The sequence below is a fragment of the Ziziphus jujuba genome, chromosome 9 (assembly GCF_031755915.1).
Source record: "Ziziphus jujuba cultivar Dongzao chromosome 9, ASM3175591v1".
NCBI classification, from domain to species: domain Eukaryota; kingdom Viridiplantae; phylum Streptophyta; class Magnoliopsida; order Rosales; family Rhamnaceae; genus Ziziphus; species Ziziphus jujuba.
The window spans coordinates 2,673,211-2,697,328 of record NC_083387.1 but is presented as its reverse complement, the minus strand read 5'-3'; the positions used below and the strand labels follow the sequence as shown (position 1 = coordinate 2,697,328).

General features: G+C 34.5%; 3 protein-coding genes across 6 annotated transcripts; 2 read left to right on the top strand and 1 right to left on the bottom strand.

The window, feature by feature from the left end:
• The first annotated feature begins 638 nt into the window (after positions 1 to 638).
• On the top strand, positions 639 to 3,630 carry LOC107426001 (transcription termination factor MTERF4, chloroplastic). Of its 3 annotated transcripts, XM_048480918.2 has the most exons (3): positions 639 to 878; positions 1,341 to 1,407; positions 1,735 to 3,630. In XM_048480918.2, exon 3 carries the CDS (start codon positions 1,754 to 1,756, stop codon positions 3,329 to 3,331), a length of 1,578 nt encoding a protein of 525 aa, XP_048336875.1. In that variant the 5' UTR covers positions 639 to 878; positions 1,341 to 1,407; positions 1,735 to 1,753; the 3' UTR covers positions 3,332 to 3,630. The 3 variants fall into 3 exon arrangements, with proteins under 3 accessions (XP_048336875.1, XP_015891565.1, XP_015891566.1); XM_016036079.4 differs by lacking the exon at positions 1,341 to 1,407; XM_016036080.4 differs by lacking the exon at positions 1,341 to 1,407 and having other exon boundaries at positions 639 to 883.
• A 519-nt stretch (positions 3,631 to 4,149) lies between these two features.
• LOC107426002 (protein RESISTANCE TO PHYTOPHTHORA 1, chloroplastic) lies at positions 4,150 to 5,663 on the bottom strand. The gene is made up of 4 exons (XM_016036082.4): positions 5,281 to 5,663; positions 4,974 to 5,184; positions 4,488 to 4,657; positions 4,150 to 4,392 (listed from the first exon to the last, which is right to left on the bottom strand). The coding sequence occupies exons 1-4, from the start codon at positions 5,563 to 5,565 to the stop codon at positions 4,366 to 4,368; spliced, it is 693 nt and encodes a 230-aa protein (XP_015891568.1). The 5' UTR covers positions 5,566 to 5,663; the 3' UTR covers positions 4,150 to 4,365.
• A 774-nt stretch (positions 5,664 to 6,437) lies between these two features.
• On the top strand, positions 6,438 to 23,248 carry LOC107425995 (piezo-type mechanosensitive ion channel homolog). 2 transcript variants are annotated; one of them, XM_016036072.4, is made up of 21 exons: positions 6,438 to 6,875; positions 7,068 to 7,148; positions 7,642 to 7,801; positions 7,939 to 8,096; positions 8,394 to 8,550; positions 8,703 to 8,889; positions 9,328 to 9,443; positions 9,901 to 9,985; positions 10,530 to 10,745; positions 10,912 to 11,089; positions 12,463 to 12,591; positions 12,788 to 12,961; positions 13,191 to 13,424; positions 13,926 to 15,398; positions 16,148 to 18,645; positions 18,965 to 19,387; positions 19,735 to 19,893; positions 21,022 to 21,531; positions 21,914 to 22,058; positions 22,166 to 22,310; positions 22,808 to 23,248. In XM_016036072.4, the coding sequence occupies exons 1-21, from the start codon at positions 6,827 to 6,829 to the stop codon at positions 22,941 to 22,943; spliced, it is 7,413 nt and encodes a 2,470-aa protein (XP_015891558.2). In that variant the 5' UTR covers positions 6,438 to 6,826; the 3' UTR covers positions 22,944 to 23,248. The 2 variants fall into 2 exon arrangements, with proteins under 2 accessions (XP_015891558.2, XP_060667576.1); XM_060811593.1 differs by lacking the exons at positions 6,438 to 6,875; positions 7,068 to 7,148; positions 7,642 to 7,801; positions 7,939 to 8,096 and having other exon boundaries at positions 8,419 to 8,550; positions 8,665 to 8,889.
• Positions 23,249 to 24,118: the final 870 nt, after the last annotated feature.

Here is a 24,118-nt window from a genome sequence, read left to right as displayed (position 1 = left end):
TTATTATTTTTAAATAAAATTTAATAAAAATAAATAAAATATTAATTCAGTTTATTAAACAGAATTTTAAAAATTAGATAGTATTTTTAATAATTTTTATTTTTTTATTATTTTTAAAAATAGACACCATTTTTTATAGTTTTTATTTTTTTTATTAACATATCATAGAATTAACATACAGAATAATTAAAGAATATATTTTTTTAAAATTTTATTTATTTATCTAGTATAGTAAATAATTTTTAAATGGATATAATTAATATATAAAATCATTTTCAAGTAGAAAAGAAAGTATTTTATCCAGAAGATTACAGTTTTTGTTCAATTTCCAAATCTTGTAACCGTCTAATATTTGTCTTCTATAAATCTATATAGAAATTTTATAATTAAGATCAATTGGGTAGAATTTTATACACATAAAAAATATAATCAATCTAAAATTAATATTTTTTACAAAAATTAATTTTTTTAAATAGATATAATTAATATACAGAACCATTTTCATGTAAAAAAAAAATATATATATATATATATAATCTTTTGAGATTTTTTTTTTTTTGTTTTCCAAAATCTTTGTATAATATCTATAAAAATACTATTTAATTTAAAGTAGTTATTATTATTATTATTATTATTATTTATATTTTTAAGGCCTCGGATAAAGTTGGGCCGGCCTGAGCCCTGAGCTGACAAACGCTCTTTCTTCTCCCTTCCTTCTCTGCGTTTTGGCCAACTTTTTTAGCCGACCGCTTTAGCTAAGCTTCCATAACTGGAGCTTCAGCAACCCCAAGTTCTTATTTTGGATGCTCATATTTCTCGCCTTACTCTGAATCCGAGCTTCATCTCCTCCAACCTTCGGCCACCGGGGTTTCATATTGGTCAGGTTCTCATTCATCTCTATTTGAAACTTTTGAGCATTTGGCTAGAGAAATTTTACTGCTCTCGTTCGGTTGCTGCGAAAATGTAGATGTAGGAGGGGAAAAAAAAAAAGGATTTTTAATTCACTTGTTTTCTTTTCCTTGTAACAATTTTTTTGGGAACCCACAGGATTTCATAGCGCTCTTTTGTATTTCCTTATACGGAGTCTTTTCCTTTTTTGTTTTTTGGGTAATGAGATATTCGAATTTGGAGTAGATAAAGTTGGCGGAGAAAATGCAATTTTTAAGTTCTCTTTGGTTTGTTGAAAAATGAAAATAAAAAGGCAGAAGAAATCTTAAGTCATTTGGTCTCTTCAAATAAAGGAAGGGTTTTCTGAGTTGGGTTTTTCACATTTTTATTTATGTTTTGGGAAACCAAATTATCGTTAAAAAAAATGAACTTGTTTCATTTTATTCGTGCAGTGCATCCAAATAGAGGATAATGATTTTTGAGCCAAGGCTTCTGAGAAGATAACGGAAATCCTATTAAGTAAAACTTCCGTAGTTGCTGTTATGGAAGACAGATTGTTAGCTTGTTACCATAGCTTTTTGGAGTTCCCTAATTTGATAGATATATGTTTACATTTTGGTTCTTATCTACATGTTAAAGAGTTCATTAATCAGAAATTGAGTGCATGGCGAAGTTTCCACTAAATTTTGCTCTCTAAAATATGCTGATATTAAATCTAAGTTCTTTTTATGCCTTTTACGATGAGAAGTCTCATTAACATTTATTAGTAGATGTCTCTTTTGCATACTTATTAGTATATCAGTTGTAGAGCTGATTGACAATGGTTACTTGGTTTCTTTTTTGCAGATTTATTAGACTATAAAGCATGAAGATCAGAAGCTATAATGGATTTACGAAACCTGGCTTTTTGCTTGTGTGTCCGGAGTTTCCAGTGTTTACGTCTCATAAACCTCGATTAACTTCTACCTCAGTCCTCCAAGTCCCTCATAGTCGTCAAAAGTTTATTGGAGTGGTTACAAATATTCAATGTTCTATTGCTGAGAGAACGTTTGCAACACATTCTAGGAATTCATCTGTGTTAAAGTCGGACGCTGTTCGTTTGAGTAGGAAGCAAGGAAGTTCCTCATCCTCATCCCTCTATAGTCGTCCTAGTTTATTAGAGATGAAGAATGAAAGGATGGAAAATCGGGCCCGGGTTTATGAGTTCTTGCGAGGAATTGGTATAGTCCCTGATGAACTTGATGGTCTGGAACTTCCTGTGACAGTTGAAGTCATGAGAGAACGAGTGGATTTTCTTCACAAGCTGGGGCTTACAATTGAAGATATTAACAACTATCCACTTGTTCTAGGATGCAGTGTAAAGAAGAACATGATTCCTGTGCTTGATTATCTTGGTAAATTGGGTGTTAGGAAATCCACTTTCACTGAATTCTTGAGAAGATATCCACAAGTACTGCATGCTAGTGTTGTTGTCGATCTTGCTCCAGTGGTCAAGTATCTTCAAGGGATGGATATCAAGTCCACAGATATTCCTCGGGTTCTCGAAAGATATCCAGAAGTATTGGGATTCAAGCTTGAGGGGACTATGAGTACTTCAGTGGCCTATTTGGTTGGAATTGGTGTTGCAAGAAGAGAGATTGGAGGGGTTTTAACTAGATACCCAGAAATCTTAGGGATGCGAGTAGGACGAGTGATCAAGCCTTTTGTTGAGTATCTTGAAAGCTTGGGTATTCCAAGATTAGCTGTAGCTAGATTGATAGAGAAGCATCCTCACATCCTTGGGTTTGAATTGGAGGACAGAGTGAAACCAAACGTTGAATCCCTTTTGGAGTTTCTTGTCCGGAAAGCATCACTTCCTTCTGTAGTGGCACAATATCCTGAGATTATAGGGATTGACCTGAGGCCTAAGCTCCACAGTCAAAGAAGTTTGCTGGAGTCCATAATTGATTTGGGTCCTGAGGACTTTGGCAGAGTTGTTGAGAAGATGCCACAGGTTGTCAGCCTCGGTAACGCTCCTATGATGAAGCACATTGATTTCCTTACTAGTTGTGGACTCACCTTCCAACAATTAAAGAAAATGATCATTGGGTGTCCCCAGTTGCTTGCCTTGAACATTGACATCATGAAACTTAGCTTTAATTTCTTTCAAACGGAAATGGAAAGACCATTAGATGACTTGGTTACTTTCCCAGCATTCTTTACTTATGGCCTGGAATCTACCATAAAACCAAGACATAGGATGGTTGCTAGGAAAGGATTGAAATGTTCTCTTGCATGGCTTCTTAATTGTTCTGACGAAAAGTTTCAGCAACGAATTGAGTATGATACAATTGACATGGAAGAGATGGAGGCAATACCATCATTCGATATGAATACCCTGATGGAACCTAGAAGCGATGAATCAGGTTCAGACTATGAGGACAGTGATGACGAATATGTATAGAATAATGCGTCAGCTCCAGGAACTGCCTTCAATGAATCTTGGCTTTCATGTTGAGCGTGCGGATGGAATATGATAGAGGTTAGCTGCTTTATTTAAAGAGTCTTAGGGATCCGTTGAAGGTTATTCATTTTTGTAAGATTTATTATTAGTTGTTATGAACAGAATATAATTTTCATATATTCTTAGGTTTTATATGTTAATATAATTCAATACCAGTGGTAATGGAATTGGCTGGTCTGTATTTTACTTTATTCTGAAGTAAAAATGGTAACATAACCATGAGTTCATGGTTTTCATCACATCTGCACTCACTTCTCTAACAACCAGACCCAGATGGATCATGGAATGGCCTGGTCGTTTGGCTTTGCCATGTGAAGTTGAAAACATCTTCGGTACCTTCCAATGGACACCATAATGACAATGCTATATCTCTATTCTATTTTCTTTCCTGCTCTTTCCTTGCACCATAAAAATTTGGCTTCAACAGTTTGGTATCCTCTGTAAAGGGTTAAGTTTTGGTGTTTCTTCCCTTGTTCGTATAAAGCAAAATCTTATAACTTGAGACAAATCCCGTTATAAGATTTGGGTATTAGCTATTGTTTTACTCAATCGTATTCTGACCAAATTTAATTAAACTTTGGATCCGTTAACTGGATTCTCCTTCAGCAAAGCCATCATAGTCATGAGAAGAAAGTAATTTTGCTTTCCATTACTCCATGCAGTTGCATTCGCATAGTGAAGAAGAGGAACAAACTGTTGCTGCAGCCAAAAGAAATACGAAAAAAAAAAAAAGAAAAAAGAAAAAAAGAATGGAAATATTTACGTAACAGTTTATAATCTTATAACTTTCTCAAGCTCTGTTTGGTACAATTATCCATCTTATATTAGCTCCATGGAAAGGAAGGTATCTCTGTCATGTGTGGTAAGGCAGGTGGTGCTGCTTCGAGCTTCTTTGGGAGGAAATTATGGACATTTTTAGAAAGCTACGAGCATAATGATCAATTTGAAGAAGAAAGCCAACAGTATTGGACATCCTAGTCCCTTGTCTGTAGCCATCCTAACTGTAAAAGAGTAAACAAAATGTTCTGTTTTCTCAGCAGAATAAGCCACAAGTAAAAAACAGAAAACCTAATTCAATCTGTGAATAAAAGTATACCTTCCATGCATACATTCCAAAGAAAGCTATGGTATCTGCAGACCAGACGACAGCAAAGGATTTCCAAAAGAATGGAATTATTACATTAAGTAACGGAATTAGTAGAAAGAGATAGTTTAGAGCTTCCTTCTCGTTTTTGGAACAGTCTCGAGCCCGCAATGAAGGAATTGCTGCAAATAACAGAATTTGAATTTGTCGCTAAAATCCAGTCCTTTGCTAAGTAGGATCATTGTCCATATTGCGTGCAAAATTAATACGGTGAAATAAAGCAGTTCAGTTTTTCCTTCGCATAATGAAATTTTCCTGTTAGACTTGTATAATGAAATATCTAGATGTAGAATATAGATTTAACTTAGACTCTAAGAAGTGATTATAACCAACAGCAGTAGTTCTTTCAACAAATCTGATACAAAATTTGAAAATTGGACAATGGATTTTATAGAAAATTTTTAAATCCTTAAAATTAGTTGGAGCTAAATAACTTACTGAACATCCAAATGGACCACATTCCCATTAATCTCCATATGTCTGGTTCATTTGATGGGAAAATGAGATTAAAAGACAAAACTCCACCAAACAACATTGAAACATAGCCTTGAACTTCAAAAACAGTGTACAGCACAGTTCCTGGTACAGCAGGATTTTTGGAAGCTGTTGAGGCCCTGGGTGCAAATGTTGCAGCAGTCTTTTGAACAACCTAGTGAACAAGTTGAAAGGAATTCATCACATAAAAGGGTTTTTCTCTATGAACCAGTGGAACCAAAAAATAAAATAAAATAAAATAAAAAAAAACCTTTTTAAGGTCTTTGTCTAGTGGGGCAGCAGTGAGTGGAGTGGAGAGCTTGGCTGCTTCACTGGGTTCTGGTTCTAACTCTTGTTTGGGTTCATCCTCCTTCTGCAGGGTCTGTGGCTGTGCGTCTAATTCATTGGAACTCCTGGCATGTAATCTTATACTTCTGCTTCGAAAAGCAGTACAGGAAGGGAAAGAAACGTTTCTGAAGGTTGAAGAGGTGAAACGAAACCTTGGAATTTGGTAGTAGTTGCAGAAAGACGTTGAAGGCAAGGTGGTGGTGTTCATTTTGATTGATTTTCTCAACGGAAATAAAAGAAGGGAATCAGCATGAGATAAAGAGATTTATGGCCAACAACAACCATAAATTTTTCAGATTCAGACCATGTTTGAACGGAGTCGTTTCATTCGAATTGACAAGTGTATTGGATAATACAGCACCGTTGATCGTCAACAATACTTGGGCCTTTCGTTTGATTGCCATTGGCCCATCTGCGTTGACGATTATGGGCTGTTTTTGTACATCCAAAGGGCCCATAAATTGTTGCCATCTGTTCAAACCAGACGCTTGATCCATTAAATGTTTAATTTATTTTTTGGACAAACATTTTAAATTTTAAAAGTAAAGCGATATTATTATTGTTTACGCCGTGTGTTTCAAAAGAAGAAGAAGAAGAAGAAAAAAAAAAAGTGCTATATTTTATTTCAAATTTGAAAATAAAAAGCAGTATATTTTGATATTATACTCATTAGCCCAATCAGATAATTTAATTTAATCAGATAAAAATCTTAGTTTTTTAACTCTCTGTTTCAGAGTCTAAGAAAAGTTTCTAGAACCGGAGGGATGGAGTATTCCAGATCAAACTTTATTTTAATTTGGTATTGGTGAATAAAAGAAGGGAAAGTGAACAAGCGAAGTAAACATTTCACTGACGGCGTTAGTGTTTCAATTTTTTATTGGAGAAGCTGACGAAATTGTACGTAATGTACCGTATGTTCTGGCCCGCTGCGTGTAAAAGCAACGTCATGAATGGGGAAAAATCTCGAGCAACGGAGAGTAAACTCCCTTTCTTTTTTTTAACCCATATAAAACTTTACCGTCAATGGCAATCTATATATACATGCATATCTATATATCTGTATATATCCATGTGTGTGTATATATATATATACCAAATCTAAAACCATCTCGCTGTTTTTGCTCTCTTCGTATTCTGGTCAACCACTGAGCGATTTTATTTTTGCGTTTTAAAATTTTCAGTGACTTTCTCAGTGTCGTGACTTTCGGCTTATACAAACTTTCTTTTTCCCCCGCAAAATTTTGATTAACCCGATTAACTTCCATAATATTTCGTTTCTTTGGTCGATGACGAAACCGAGAAGACGTTAACCAGACTCTTCTTTAGAGCGTTTCAAAATTCTGAATTTTCTGGGAGTATTTCGGAGTTTCCAGGGAATGAATTTCTGTGATTGTAATGCTAATCGAAAACGTTTTAGCGGATTTATGGAAAGGTGAAGTTATAAGTGATCGTGTTGAAGAGCGCCTCTCATGGCGAATTTCCTATCCGGGTTTTTATTGCCTCTACTGCTTTTAACAGGTAATATACGAAAAATTTGTTCTTTACTTTTTTTTCTTTTTTCTTTTTTCTTTTTTTTTGGGGACCTTTCGAAATTATGAAGTCCAGTAAAAATGTGAAAGCAATGTTTTTTAAGACACATAGAGATGCATTGTTCATGACTGAAGCAACTGATGATTTTCATGCTTTTTTCCCTTTCTTCTTGACGTGTAGCTGCTCTTATCAATTGGAGCTTGATCTCTCTTGTTGATTTGATAGCCTTCCTTCTCATTCAATTTGATGTAGCAAAACCAGGTAAGCGTCTCTATATAGACTTTCAAGTTTGGTTTGCATATTATATTTGAAAAGAGTTCTGCAGTTAGTGCTATTTTGTGAACCTCATGGACATGGTAAAAGGTTTGGCTATGAACTAGGTTTATTTATTTCTCAAAATAATGAATAGACAAATGCACTATGCAGATAAACCGGGGTTGCATTAGTAAGAAGTTAGCAGGGTTTTCTTTTTCTTCTTAGCTAGTTCTGATTTTCTGTACTATCATATAGTTGACACGATTTCTCTTGAAAGCGCTTGAGGTGTTTGGTCAAGTGCCTTTGTTGGTTGGTTTAGCTTCACTAGTTTCCCAGGTTTGGTTTGAATGATTTGAGCTTCTTTTAGTAATTGACACCACTTTTAAGTTTTGAGATCATGCAAATTTTTCTTTTAAGATGGATGCTGGTTCCAATTGTCTTTCACTTAGGGGATTGTCTTATTTTATATTTTTGTTTGTTTTAACACGCTTTTTCACAGGTTTTCATTTTCGAAAGAGGTTCTTAGCATTGTGGCCCGTCATCATTTTTTCTGTACTTGTTATTCTTTCTCAAGTGATATATCTTGTTATATGGGCTATTGAGGAAAACAGAGACAGTATAGCAGATGCCTGGTGGGCGAAGCTAACTGGATTAATGATGTGAGAATTTTTCTTTCTTTTAGATTAATAATCTCATTCTCATTCTCCATTTTTCTTTTTGTTTTTTTTATTATTTATTATTATTATTTTTGTGTGTGTGTGTGTGTTTATACAATCTTTGATGTATGCATTTGCAGAATTCAGTCATGGAAATCTCCCTCTATGATTTTTTTACTGGTTGTACAACTATCAGCTGCTGCTGTTGCTTTAGTTGATTTGCATGGAAGCAAATTTGGTCTGATTTCATGGCGAGATTCATGCTGGGCTCATTTGTCATTGGCAGTTGAACGTTTAGGTTTGTAAGTAGTTTACTTGCACCATGGTTCTTTTGAGCTATTCATTCCCCTTCCTTGATTTTCATGTTCTATATTTTCTGTCAAATCCATATATTAAATTTATTGAATTACTTTAATATTTGAGCTTGTTTTGATCCTTTTCCTTTCTAGTACTTAATTTCCTGAGAGAACTATATATGTGCGTGCTTGTGCCCATGCATTTCTACCCACTAATGCATGCTTATATTTTCTATTATAAACATTATATATATATATATATATATAAATTGATTTGAATTATTTCACTTTTATGGAAGGTTATCACCTTAGGGTTGCTTTCTGCTTGCTGTTGCCTGCCATTCAGCTGGCTGAGGGAATTAGCCATCCTTCATGGATTTCTCTACCATTTTTTGTTGGGAGCTGTGTTGGGCTTGTCGGTTGGTCTTTGACAAGCAACTTCCTTGGACTTTTCAGGTTTATTTTATTTTATTTTATTATTTATTATTATTTTTTTTCCCCTTTGAAATTTCGTTATTTATGATCCATGTTGCTGACTCTTATCCCTCTCTGGAGTTTCAAATTTTATAGTGATTTCTTAGCTCATATGTGCATCTATCACTTTGAAGGTGGTGGAGGCCTTTGCAGCTATATGCAGGCTTCAATATTGTCATTCTTTACATCTATCAGCTTCCTTTGGAGTTTCCAAATATGTTACAGAGAGTAGCTGATTTCATTGGTTTGTTCAAAATTACTGCAAATTCTGAGTGGCCTGAAATTTGTTCAAGCTTTTCTCTTATACTTTTCTATATCATGGTATGTATATAAAAGATGCTACTGGTTGCCATTTTATATTGTATAATTTCCACACTTGTATTTGAATTGAGCTATTCTTTGGTTCTTGGTTTTTATGCTCATTATAGAGTCAATGGGCCTATTTACCCAATACGCCCATGGTTTCTCTATGTTTGTAAGCATGATGTGCTTTTCTAAGAAATGTATTGAAATTTTGGCATGAAAGAAACTTCCTTTTTGGTGGGTATGTGGATGAAATGACGATCATTATTCAAAACCATTTTGAGTCCTGTTCCTAGCTATATTTGTCCTTGTACGTTTGTTTGTTGATATTAATATATTATATAAGTTATTTAACATATTATGTAAGTTGTTTCACATATTCAAACTCTAAATACACTACTATATCCTGGCTATTTACTTCTTTTTTTTTTAAAGCATTTTATTCTCCTAATGCAGCTCTCTTATGTTAAATGTGATTTGGAGGAAATGGATTTTATTATGTCCATGAGAGAAAATAACTTGACGGAGCAACTTCTTCCCTCAAAGCATTCCTTTTTCATTCGTCAATCAAGGTAATATAATTGAAAGCTCAAATATTCATTTATCTGGTTTTCGTCATGCCACATTTTTTCAGTGGTCTTGTACAAAGTACTTAATCTCTTGCCTTTCTCCTGTATGAGTACTTCTTCTTGCAAAGATGTATGTTTCTACCACTTAGGTTTTTTTTATTTATTTTTATTTTTATTTTTATTTGGTTGGTAATTGGTTTCTACCACTTTGTTGTTACTTAGCAATGCTCCTAAAGTAACTAAATAGATAAATGAAACCAACAATGTCCTTCAAGATGACTTTAAAAAAAAAAAAAAAAAAGATATACTAGAAAAACATTTAGAGGAATCTAGATTCCACACTCTCCTATCATTCATTTTGAATTAATTCTTATCCATTCTTGCTTGGAACCTCTATTTCTTTTGTAAAGTTTGAGCTACACATTAATAGATGTCATACTTTATCTTTCATAATTTGCAGATCTGGTGTAAGGCATACCAATGTTTTACTGAGGGGAGCAGTTTTTCGGACATTTAGTATTAACTTTTTCACGTACGGTTTCCCGGTATATATTTCTAAACAATATTTTGTTGTCTGCCTTATAAGCTAGTAGCTGTTCTACTTTGCTGAACAACATCATGATGTTATTACCCCACAAAAAAAAAAAAAAAAAAAAAAAAGAGCAACACCATGATGATCTTAAAAGTGGATGGAAAAATGATGCATGCATACCATCTTGTTTAAGGTGTGACAAGTTTTGGTGCTTAAATTTAAAGCATGGGGCATTTAAATTTTTTTATTCTAATTCACGATGGATCCTACTAATCAGAATGAGCTTCGTTTCTTTCCTTTTTTACCTTATTTACCTGATCTAGTGAGCCTGATACTGTGTTTGAATAAAAAGTTGAAAGGTTATTGCTTTAGGAATTATTGCAACAAAATTACACTCATTAATTTGTTTATCATATTATGTCATTATTGATATCCTTTCTATGTGTATGCCAATGCCCATTTTGATTTTTTACTTATATAGTTCACAATTTGAAGTTTTCTTTGTATTTGTTTTTATTTTGTATTTCATATAATTACTTTTGGTGGAAATTTTTCAGGCGTCCTTGTTTGCTCTTTCCTTTTGGAGCTTCCATTTTGCAAGTATATGTGCATTTGGATTACTTGCATACGTGGGTTACATTGTATATGCCTTCCCTTCCTTATTCCATTTGCACCGGCTGAATGGGCTGCTTCTTGTCTTCATTCTCTTGTGGGCTCTTAGCACATATATTTTCAATGTAGCATTTACATTCTGGAATTGGAATCTTGGAAAGGTGGTTCTCTTTAAGGATGGAATTTTATGTTTGCTGATTTTTTTCATTTTCTAGAACTGTTCTGTTTGTAAATTAATGCAGACTAAAATGCTTGAAAGTGAAATCTTTTTATTTCTTTGTTTTTTATTTTTTGTTTTTTATTTTTTGTACATAAATTCATGTACAGGACATGGATATATGGGAGATGGTTGGATTATGGCATTATCCTATTCCTGGATTTTTCTTGCTGGCACAATTTTGTGTTGGAATATTGGTTGCCTTGGGTAATCTTGTGAACAATTCAGTTTTTCTCTGCTTGTCTGATGAGGATAGACATTCTTCAAATGACAACACGACTGCAAATGGTAAGGAAATACAAACTTATATGAACTATATTGATGGTAGTCTTGAGGGTATATATTATTTTTTGTGCTGGATTAAAAATAAAAATAGCATATCTTTTATAAGCTTGAAAATAGTGTATGTTTGAGTTATAGTTTTTACATCTCAATATCTCTTGTGCTCCTATATTAAACTAAAGTTAGAGATAGTGGTTCAAGTCATCCTTATTCTGAGGCAACTGGAGTTGCATTTCTTTAGGTTTTAGTTCTTCTTCTTGCCCATCCTTACCTTGGTCTTAGCTATTATGTCTTTGTAATTATGGTCTTTGGTTTATCTAATTCTGTAGTGTACTCCACATTTGCTATTTGTTTCATATAGTGAATCTGTAAAATTGCTATTTGAGACCAGAGTTGAGTCCATATGTACTGCTTGGCCTCCTTTAGAGTTATTGACATATTTCTTGTAATCAGCCAAATTAGATTTTAATCACCCTTTAATTACTAGACTTTACATTGTTTGTACTTTTTTTTTTCTTTTTTTTTTTGGGTACTTCTGTGAAATTTTCTTGGAAGGTTCTACGTGCAATACTTGAGCAAGTGTAAAATCACAGTATGTTATCTTCCTGATATGTTAATTTATCAGGCCAAAATTTGTTTTCATGTTTATATTTACTTACAATTTGTATAATGGCATGGGTATAATATTACATGTATCACTTTGTGGAAAAGATAATTGCTGTATTGTAACACATCATGCAACATAAGATACATTATTTATAAGGCATTAAGATTCTATTCCTTGCCCATTGTATCATATGAATCTTCAACTTAAAGAAAAACGTCTTACATAAACGATCTACATCAATAAATCATTATAAAAGATCTAAGCACTTTCTGACAAGAAAATATTCATATTTTAATCATTAATTGCATTTTCAGTGGCATGATCATCATCATTGTTAGGTAGCAATGAATCATGACTTCCTTTTTTTGACACAACTATACAGATTTACAGCAAGCCTATCCTATTATGCACGACAAGCATTGTTTAGATTTTTTACTTTTTATGTTTCACTTATCATTACAAAAATATATCATGTATTGGAAGTAGCATTGCAAAATACAATGTGTATTGAATTGTACAAAATCTTTTATACACCTTACCTGTGTCTAGTTTTCCTGTCAGGAATTATGTCTCTTATGTAGTAAAAAGAGCCATGCTATGTGGTGTTTCTCAAAATTCTCTCTCTTTTATTTATTATTTTTTTTTTTGTGCTTACGCATTTTATTGGATAGATAGTTCATTGGTTTCGTATTTGCTTAGACATTTTTTGGGATAGATAGTTCATTTGATTTATATATACTCTTTGCTTGTTTCATGTATCATTTAATAACAGGAAAGGAGGAGACTAAGGTATTGATTGTGGCCACGGTTGCATGGGGAGTTAGGAAAATCTCTCGGGCTATCGTGTTGGTGCTGATATTCCTCATTGCTATGAAACCTGGTTTTATTCATGCTGTATATAGTATGTTTTGTCATACCTTATTGTTATTATTATTATTATTTGGTAATTCACAAAATTGACTCATAGCTAATTCCTCTTGGCCATTCTCCTTATTTTTATATTTCATAATGCATGAAATCTGATCCCGAGCTTACATTGTGATCCTGGTGTATGGCAGTTTGCTAATTGCTTATTTATGCTTTGATCTATGTTTCAGTGATATTCTTCTTGATATATCTTTTAAGCCACAACATCAGCAGAAAGATTCGGCAATCTTTGATACTTCTATGTGAAGCTCACTTTGCACTGTTGTACATTCTTAAAATCAATTTAATTTCTAATGCATTGGAGCAAAAAGGATCTATTAGTATGGGAGTTTTATCACAGTTAGGTATGAAGCTCTCCTACTTGTTCTTGTTGTTGCTGTTGTTGGCTTCTTCTTTTTTTATTTTTTTATTTTTTTTATTATTATTATTTGATAAATTCCATTGTTGGATGTGGTTATGGTAGATTTCCTTATTCTTGATTTATATTATATTTACTTGTTAACTTGATGGCAAAATACCCTCCAGGGTGAAAAAATGACTTTTGATGATTTAATTTTATGTGAATTAATGCAGGTCTACTCGAAGATGAAAGTTCCTGGGATTTCTTAGAAGTAGCTTTGCTTGCTTGCTTCTGTGCAATTCATAACCATGGTTTTGAAATGCTATTTTCATTCTCAGCTATTGTGCAGCATACCCCTAGCCGTCCAATTGGATTTAGCATTTTGAAAGCTGGTCTGAACAAATCAGTTCTGTTGTCAGTGTATGCCTCCCCAGCCACGAAGTACAGCCATGACAATCCTTCTTATGGTATAATTTTATATATAGCTTACAATGTCTGTGGAACGACTAATCCAGCCTGGTTCAAAAACTGTAGAGTATTCAAGGTTTTTCACCTCCTGGGTTATTTGCAAATGTAACTTATTGAGTCCGGTGTTTGACATTTTATTTTGTTTGACATGAATGTGTAGTATATAACAAACTTCTAGGTTGAAGAGACCTTAAGTTAGGTCAACCTTTTCTTCTGGAGGTTTGATGTTATCCTGTGGTTATATTGCTATATGGCAACATAAATGGATCGTATGAATTTGGTGAATTTTTCATAAATAGATTTTAACTCACCTCTTGCTGCCAAATCCAAAACCAAGTGACTAGCCTTTTTAATATGATTCTTTCCTAGTTTGTGATCAAGATAAATAATATGACCATGTGTAAGTTCTGTATCTAGGAAACCTATTTCTGAGCTGATTCTTTTGCTAGTACTCTCCATTGCTACAATTAATCTATGTTTATTTCCTTTCCTGCTTTCAGAAAGAAGAATAGCAGCATTCCTTAGTGCAATTGGGCAGAAGTTTCTTTCTGTGTACCGTTCATGTGGAACCTACATTGCCTTTTTGACTATTCTCCTCACAGTATACCTGGTTAAACCCAATTATATATCATTTGGGTACATATTTCTTCTTCTTGTTTGGATCATTGGAAGACAACTTGTTGAGAGAACAAAAAGACGCCTTTGGTTCCCATTGAAAGCATATGCAATCATGGTGTTTGTCTTCATCTATAGCTTGAGTAGCTTTCCCAGCTTTAAGATGTGGTTGTCCAGGTTAATCGACCTTTATTTTTATCTTGGCTTCAACCCGGAAGCTTCATCTTTGGAAAATGTTTGGGAATCTCTAGCAGTCTTAATTGTCATGCAACTTTATAGTTATGAAAGGAGACAGAGCAGATATAACGTGTCAGATGATCCTGATCTGTTGGAGTTTGGGGTGATTGGATTTGTAAAAAGGTTCCTCATTTGGCACAGTGACAAAATCTTGTTTGCTGCTTTTTTCTATGCTTCTTTATCTCCAATTAGTGCCTTTGGTTTTGTATATTTACTTGGCCTTGTTATCTGTTCAACTTTACCTAAAGCTTCAAGGACCCCGTCCAAATCATTCTTGGTTTATACTGGAATTCTTGTAACAGCTGAATATCTCTTCCAGATGTGGGGTAGTCAAGCAGAGATGTTCCCTGGACAAAAACATTCTGATTTATCCCTCTTTTTGGGTTTTCGTGTATTCAAGCATGGGTTTTGGGGCCTAGAATCAGGCCTGAGAGGAAAAGTGATGATTATTGCTGCATGTACACTTCAATATAATGTTTTTCACTGGTTGGAGAAGATGCCAAGTGTTGTTCGAAACAAAGGAAAGTGGGAGGAGCCTTGTCCTTTGTTTGTCTCAGCAGAAGATGCAGCAAGTAATGGCTCCATTTCTGGTGAGGAAAATAAGCCAACATCAGATTATGGAGCACAATCTGTAAAACAAGTGGCAAGAGGTTCTGAGGGTAGTGGCAGTAGCAAATATTCATTTAATTATATTTGGGGAAGCACCAAGGAGAGCCACAAGTGGAATAAGAAGCGAATTATTGTCTTGAGAAAGGAAAGGTTCGAAACACAAAAGACCCTCTTAAAAATCTATGTGAAATTCTGGATGGAGAATCTGTTTAACCTCTTTGGTCTTGAGATAAACATGATTGCATTGCTTCTTGCAAGCTTTGCTTTGTTAAATGCCATATCAATGTTGTACATAGTGTTGCTTGCTGCTTGTGTTATTTTGAATCGGAGAGTTATACGTAAATCATGGCCTGTATTTGTCTTCTTGTTTGCTTCCATTCTCATTCTTGAGTACTTTGCCATTTGGAAGACAATGTGGCCTGGAAGTCAACCTGGTGGGACTGATATACATTGTCATGACTGTTGGAGAGACTCAACCCTATATTTCAGTTATTGTGAAAGCTGTTGGCTAGGTACTACTCTCTTGGCCGCAATGTGCTGGTAACTTAATTGGTGCATGCAATTTATTTATTTATTTTCCGTTTTGGATAGAAAATCATTATTTCGTTGATTTCAAAAAAGCATTATATCAGGAATCCTCAAAAACAGTCAAAGAAAGTAGAGTAAAAATCTGCTATCTTCTGATTTGACAAATCATTTGAATTAGAAATTCTTGAACTTTTTAAAAGTCAACACCCATAAAGAAGTGCAAAACTTGAGTTAACGATATAGAATCCTCACATCTTGACTCTTATATTAAAAAATCTTACCATGTTTTTCCAGCGTATTGTCCAAAAACAAAGCAAATATTGCACAAATCCACAGAACATCCCCTCTTTTGTTACCCCCAGAAAATGGTGTATGTATATTCACTACTTATATTGTTTATCATGAAATAAACTTTGGCACTGTTTTAAAATTTCTATTTTAGGAATTAGCCTTTAAAACACATCATATACTTTGAGTTATTAGTTCCTTGGACGGATCTAATTTTCAGCAATCTGGAAGTTTTATTAGCTCAAAAGATTAGTTCTGTTGGTATATGGAATATGAAGTCCTTTTAGACAGCCTCCTACCATTGAATTAATCTCTGATTATTTTGCTTCCTTCCATTAAGTCAGACCCCATGTGTAGGAGAAAGGCCTGGAGGCCTAAACCATTCTTGAAATTATTTTTATGTTTAATGCCTTTGTCCTAACATTATAATATTTTTTTGTCGTAGGACTTATTGTTGATGATCCCCGAATGCTTATCAGCTATTTTATGGTCTTCTTGCTAGCTTGCTTCAAACTTCGTGCTGATCACTTGGCCAGCTTCTCAGTGTCATCAACGTACCATAAAGTGGTGTCTCAACGTAAAAATATATTTGTCTGGAGAGATCTTTCTTTCGAAACTAAAAGCATGTGGACCTTTCTTGACTATCTGAGGCTTTATTGCTATTGCCACTTATTGGATCTTGTTCTTACATTGATTTTGATTACTGGAACCCTTGAGTATGACATTCTGCACCTTGGTTATCTTGCTTTTGCACTGGTTTTCTTTCGAATGAGACTTGAAATATTAAAGAAGAGGAATAAGATATTCAAGTTTTTGCGCATATACAATTTTGTCCTTATTGTGCTTTCTCTTGCTTATCAATCTCCTTTCCTTGGGGAATTCAGCGCCGAGAAGTGTGAGACTATCAATTATATATATGAGATGATTGGATTTGTTAAATATGACTATGGGTTTCGGATTACTGCAAGATCAGCTTTTGTTGAAATTATTATATTTATGCTGGTATCTCTTCAGTCATACATGTTCTCCTCCCAAGAGTTTGATTATGTGTTTCGATATCTTGAAGCAGAGCAGATTGGTGCCATTGTGCGTGAGCAAGAGAAAAAAGCTGCATGGAAAACTGCACATTTACAACATATTCGTGAGGCTGAGGAGAAGAAACGCCAGCGTAACATGCAAGTGGAAAAGATGAAATCAGAGATGCTCAACCTGCAAATTCAACTTCATAGCATGAACTCGGTTGCAACTTGCAGTGGCACTTCTCTTGGCAACGAAGGTCTAAGAAGGAGAAGGAGTACTTCTCTTACTTCTAATAATGATGCCGGGACCCCTGATAAAGATGGAATTATCATTAAAAAAGAGCAGATAATTGGAGAGGATTCAGTATACCCTTTTGAATCGCATGAATCTCCTGCTGCAGTGGACATGGACATTCCACAAGCAATGGAGTCTGTGAAGCATTCAATAGAATCTCCTCATTGTGAGATTACTGAAGTTGAAGCGGATTTTTCTGATAAGGCCCTTATTGACTCAGAATATAAAGAAAAAGTTAAAGGCCAAGCTAAGGAAAACCCATTAATATCTGCCGTACAGCTTATTGGTGATGGTGTTTCCCAGGTACAGTCTATTGGAAATCAGGCAGTTAACAACCTTGTGAGCTTCTTGAACATTACACATGAAGAATCTGATACAAATGAACATTCATCTACTGAGGATGAGGTATATGATGAGATGGAGAGTCAAAAAACAAAATGCATGTCTTTGGACCGTTCATCTTCTTTGCAGTCTGATATGAGTTCCGATGCTGCAAGCCTGCAATTAGGAAAAATCTTTCGTTATATTTGGACACAGATGCGATCCAACAATGATGTTGTGTGTTATTGTTGCTTTGTTCTGGTCTTTCTGTGGAACTTTAGTTTTCTTTCTATGGTGTATCTGGCAGCTCTATTCTTGTATGCACTCTGTGTAAATACCGGTCCAAGTTACATTTTCTGGGTTGTTATGCTGATATACACAGAAGTTTATATTTTGCTTCAGTATTTGTACCAGATTATTATTCAGCACTGTGGGTTTACTATTGATACAGATATCCTCCGTGAGCTGGGATTTCCTACTCATAAAATCATGTCATCCTTTGTTGTCAGTTCGCTGCCTCTCTTTCTTGTTTACTTGTTTACCCTGATACAGAGCTCTATTACTGCAAAAGATGGCGAATGGATGTCTTCTATGGAGTTAAGCTTATATAAGAAGAATGGTCTTGCTGGAAATGAAGCCTTTGTGACTCATGATTGGAGTGAGAAGGCAAAAGATCTGCTGCAGCTAATGGAATATACCATAAAATTCATAATTAGAAGCTTTTTAACATACTGGAAATCATTGACTCAGGGAGCAGAATCTCCTCCTTTCTTTCTCCAGGTGTCTATGGATGTGGACTCATGGCCAGAGGATGGAATTCAGCCAGAAAGAATTGAATCTGGAATAAATCAATTGCTTAGAATTGTCCATGATGAAAGATGTAAGGCAAAAAACCCTAAACTTTGCCCTTGTGCTAGTAGAGTTCATGTGCAAAGCATTGAAAGAAGTCAAGAAAACCCAAGTGTGGCCTTGGTTGTTTTTGAAGTGGTATGTGCCTCCCCGTTGACAGACTGTGCTTCGGTTGAGTGGTACAGGTCACTTACCCCTGCAGCAGATGTGGCCGATGAGATACTTAAAGCACAGCAAACTGGGCTTTTTGAGGAAATCAGGTTCCCGTATCCTATAGTTTCTGTAATTGGGGGAGGCAAAAGAGATATTGATCTGTATGCCTATACATTTGGTGCTGATCTGACTGTTTTCTTTTTAGTTGCCATGTTCTATCAATCTGTGATTAAGAACAACAGTGAATTTCTTGATGTGTATCAGCTTGAAGATCAGTTTCCTAAAGAGTTTGTATTCATCTTGATGGTAAGTTATACTTCTATTTATGTGATGGTTCCTATCATGGTTAAGTATATGACAGCCAAATCTAGGTGAAGATATGTTGCAAAAGACAACCTAAAATTTAAAGAGGTTTTTTGATTTTTTGGGTTGGAAGAATTAATTTAAAGAGTAATTGAAACCTTGTTCTTTATTTGACATTATTAAAGGCTGAGTTGAGTTCTTTACTTTTCTCATTCTAGGAAAATATGGTGGCTGAAGTCCTTGCATGTTGTATGGATTAATAAACCAGGATACATCATTTAATGTAGGTTGATAACGGGATTATATGTTTTTTTCCATGCAGGCTATCTTTTTCTTGATAGTGCTTGATCGCGTGATCTACCTCTGTTCATTTGCCACTGGAAAAGTGATTTTCTACCTTTTCAGTCTTGTCCTTTTTACATATGCAGTTACAGAGTATGCTTGGAATATTGAGCCTTCCGACCAGCATCACCCGGAGACCTCTAACCACCAACATGCTGGAAAGTTAGCACTCCGAGCTATATTTCTTGCAAAAGCTGTTTCTTTAGCATTGCAGGCTGTACAAATCAGGCATGGAATTCCTTATAGAAGCACTTTGTCTCGGCAGTTTTTGACCAGTAAAATTTCACGAATTAATTACTTAGGCTACCGACTTTATCGTGCCCTGCCATTCCTTTACGAATTGCGATGTGTACTCGACTGGTCATGTACAACCACGTCTTTGACCATGTATGATTGGCTAAAAGTAAGTACTTAAAAATTGCTGAATAGTAGATTTCTGTAGAATATTTGTTCCTGCGGTATTGACTTGAATCTCTGAAAATTATATTCTGTGCTATCATTATAGTTTGTGTATTAATAATCATTATACCAAACTCAATCCTGCAGCTCATTTGGTCTTCACTCTAATTATTGGACAAATGATTTATTATCTCCTGTTCCATTATTTCCTGATACCAAAAAAAATTAATTTACGTTTTCCATTCTTATTGTATTTGACCCTATAATTGAATGTTGGATTTTCTGTTTAGCTATACTGTTTGATTGGAATTTCATGCTTATTAGTGGAACTAATATAATGGATTTTCTTAGCTGGAGGACATATACGCAAGCTTGTACCTTGTCAAATGTGATGCAGTTTTAAATAGATCAAAGCACAAACAAGGAGAAAAGCAAACAAAAATGACCAAATGTTGCAATGGGATATGTCTGTTCTTCGTATTAATCTGCGTTATATGGGCTCCTATGCTGGTATGGAACTTTGTAATATTGATGTTAATGTCACAGCAATATTTGTATTCTTTCTGCTGTTGGGAATGATATATAATCCTAGGATTTCCAAGATATAATTAGTATGGTTGCTGAGGCTTTTTATTTTTTTTTCTTAAATAATTTGAGCTGTTGTAAAAACATGCTAAGAGGAGTTAGAAATCCAAAACTCATCTGGCAAGGCATGTTCTCATGTTTTTGAAGGAGATGCAATCCACTTAAATATAATTCTCAAGAAATTCTGAAGCATTCTCAAAATTTCAAGGAATTTGATCCATTGGTCTTGATGTTTCAGATACATTCCATGTGAAGCTTCTGACTGACATACTATTTAAGGAAATTACACTGACATAGTAGCGACATGTTACCTGTATTATCTGCTAGATAATTATCGTTTTCTTATCTGGATTAAAATTATTATCCTCATCTTATATTTTTATTGCACCTTAAATGTGTGACCAGAAATTTTTTGTTTTTTTTCATTATTTGGAATAATAAAATGCTCTTTTCTGTATTTACGAACCGTATTTAAGGGTTTTGGAAGTATTATCATATTCTTGCATCATATGGAGATCTGTATTTGAATAGTCAAAATAAGCATGGCTTCCTTCTTGGAGTGCATATGTGCCTTCCTTTTGTCTGAATATCAACTTATTTTTCTATTGGGATATGTCATTTTACAAAGAAGAATAAAATTAACCAGAGAAAAAGGTTTCTTGTGGCTCAAATTCAGGATAGTATTTGAGAAGCGAGCATGTATCACTAAGAGGATTTATTGGTTCTTTAAAACCCATTGTGATTCCCAGCTTAGTTTCATGTTATAAATATATGCTTTTTTACGATGATCATAATCTTTATATCTGTCTGCTTGAAAGTGAATGAAATGAATCGAATACATAAACTGCTACTTTGGAAAGGGTTCATGTATAGAGTTATGATCTAACAAGCTATACCCAATTGCTAATTTTCATGCTTATGCTAAAATGATTGTTGAGATGTTATTGTGTTGTGAAAGGCATGTTAGTGTTGATGAGTTTCATTTCAAAAAGTTGATCTGTCCTGTCTGTGTGTGTGTTGGGTAATTAATGAATTTCTCTGCTTCTTCTTCAGATGTATAGCAGTGGTAATCCTACAAACATGGCAAACCCCATTAAGGATGCCACTTTTCAGGTCGATATTAAGACAGTGAGTGGAAGTTTGACACTGTATCAGACCACCCTATGTGAAAAGCTTCCATGGGATAAGCTCAGCTCTAATGCTAAACTTGATCCCAAGAGTTATCTGGATACATATAATAAGAATGATATCCAGTTCATATGCTGTCAAGCTGATGCAAATGTCTTGTGGCTTATTCCTGATGTGGTTAGGACCAGATTCATTCAGTCCCTTGACTTGGGAATTGACATGGATATTACTTTTGCATGGGTACTTACCAGAGACAGACCGAAAGGAAAAGAAGTTGTAAAATACGATGGGAGTGTTGGTGATCAATATCTTCCAGATCCATCAGATGTTCAGAAAGTTCTTAATGGCTCTTCAAACAGTTTTAGGATAGATAATGTTTATGATAGATTCATCCGTGTCACTGGTTCTGGTGAATTTAGACCTTTGGAATTAGAGGTATGCGCCATGGGATCTGATTATTTTTCTTTATTCATTGCTCTCTCTGTTTTCTTATGCTAGACTTTTGCAATTAGAGGTATGCTGATCTTATCTGATGACTTTCATAAGTGGTTCTCTCGACAAGTGTAATGGTTTCTTATGGTTAGTTTAGTGATACTTTTATAATTTATATGTGAAAACATCTTTGATAATATTAGGATTTCTTTTTCATACCAAACTTCAAGCTTTTAGTTTCAGACGTGGAGAGAGATAGAAAGAGAGAATTGATGTTCAAATTTTCTGAGGCCATTGCTCCCATGTAGAAACTTTTATAAATGTTGTTATAGGGAGACCTAAGCATTTATATACTAGAACAACTGACATAGGAGCATTTTTACAGGATAATTATGTTGGTGCCGACTTGGTTATGAACCATGCAAACTATGATTGGTGGTCGTTCAATGATATTAATGCATCAGATATCAATGCATGCGGTAGTTTAACAGGACCAATGGCTGTTGTAGTATCTGAGGAAACGCCACCACGTAAGTCTACACAAAAACATTGTTTGATATAAGTGGATGCTTGTTATTTTGGTTTGCTCATTTCTTTTTCATAACTACATTATTAATACTGTAAAACATTTTTTCAGAGGGTATTCTTGGTGATACTCTAAGCAAGTTCAGCATCTGGGGCCTCTACATAACCTTCGTTCTAGCAGTAGGCCGCTTTATCAGACTCCAATGCTCTGATTTAAGAATGAGAATTCCCTACGAGAACCTTCCTTCCTGCGATAGGTAATACACAATTTTATTGTATTTTCGAGGAAACCTGCCAGGCTGTAAGTTTTCATGCAAAGCTAGCAGAATCAAAAGCAGCTCATTGTTTGAACATTTGTCTCCCATCTCGTTCTTCCTACAAAAGTAGAATAGGTAGTGTTCATAACAAGTGTTTTAGGCAGCAATCAAGGCTCCCCCGAAAACTGATATCACTTATGGCTGCTTGAAAAATACCGCTGGAAAAAAAATTTGAGGCATGAAACCTAGGCTAAAATTCTATCACTGGTTGAATATGATTACAAAGATAACAACCTAATTTAGAGATTAGGAAACTAACACCATTTCCTATTTATGTGGTTAAATGTTAATCGACCCATTGGATATCAATTACAATATATTTAAGAAAGCTAAATATTTTCATATAATTTCCTACAGGATTGTATCGAAAATATATCTTTTCACTGGTTTGGAATAACCTTGTTTCTTAATATCTTTTTCTGGATCTGCTGTTGTAGGTTGATTGCAATATGTGAAGATATATATGCGGCAAGAGCCGAAGGTGAACTTGGAGTGGAAGAAGTACTTTACTGGACACTGGTGAAGATTTACAGATCGCCGCATATGCTGCTTGAATACACAAAAGCTGACTAGACTGTGCAACGTCAAATGCTACTTTCCCTTGACAATATATTTGCTGACACCCATTTAGAGATACGCTAACCATAATACCAAAGCTATAGCAGTAGGAAATAATTTTATACAAGTTTTTCAATATTATTATTATATATATATATATTTTTTTTTTTACTCATCATTTTCATGAGATAAGTCTGAAGACAGTTATGACGTCATGACCTTGAGCCCCGTATTAAGAAGGGGCTGCTAAAATTGTCATGATAAATGTGTGTATTTTTTAGTAAAATTTGTATAAAAATGTATGTGAACGCTTTTCATTATATCTTAATACAATAATGCTACAGGGATCATAAGCTTTATCAAAATTCTAAAGCAAATAACGTGGCATCTGACACGTCATTTGTTATTGGATGTAAATCAATAGTATCCTATAAATATAGGAAGTGAAAACTAATAAAATAATATCAAATCATCAATGATCAAAATTTTAATTTATAATTTCCGTGAGTGTAGCTGAGCATGCGCCTAAAATGCCAAACTGTGGAGAACAGAAGAGCCTGTTTTGGTTTGTCTTTTAGCAGGTTCTGATAATGTAAAGATAAATCTTTAATTTTTTAGAAAATACAGGATAAACTTTTGAAAATATGGTAAGCATAAAAACCTTAAAAACTTAAAAAAAAAAAATTAATAATAGTCTCAAAATAATTCCTCTATTAACTAACTACCTGGTTGAAGCATTTAAAACACCGCGACACCCCTATAAATAACAAAAGGGGGAGTGTGTGTGTTTATGTTAATTTATTAGTTATCATAAGCATTTATCCGTCTTTAATTTCAATTCCACCTAAAACTCTTTGCCAGTGAGTCTGTGCTGACCTATTCAATCCATGTCTAAGCAGCTTTTTAACTGGAAGCTCTGATGTGGAGCTATTACCAGGTCTTTAATGAGGTCTTGCCTTGTTTGATTATCCAAAGTGGAGATATAAAAAGGTAAGACCAATTTCCTACTTGACGTCCATTTAGTTTTATTCAGTCTACTAACCTGGTTCTTGAAGAAACCTTGGCTAATACTATACCGGAAACCACCTTAAACACTATCGGAGTGCACAAGAGCTTCAATTAGCCAGAGCAGTACATGAAAACAATTCACAATTTATCTAGCCAGAATTTTATAGCAGTAGCTATCTTGT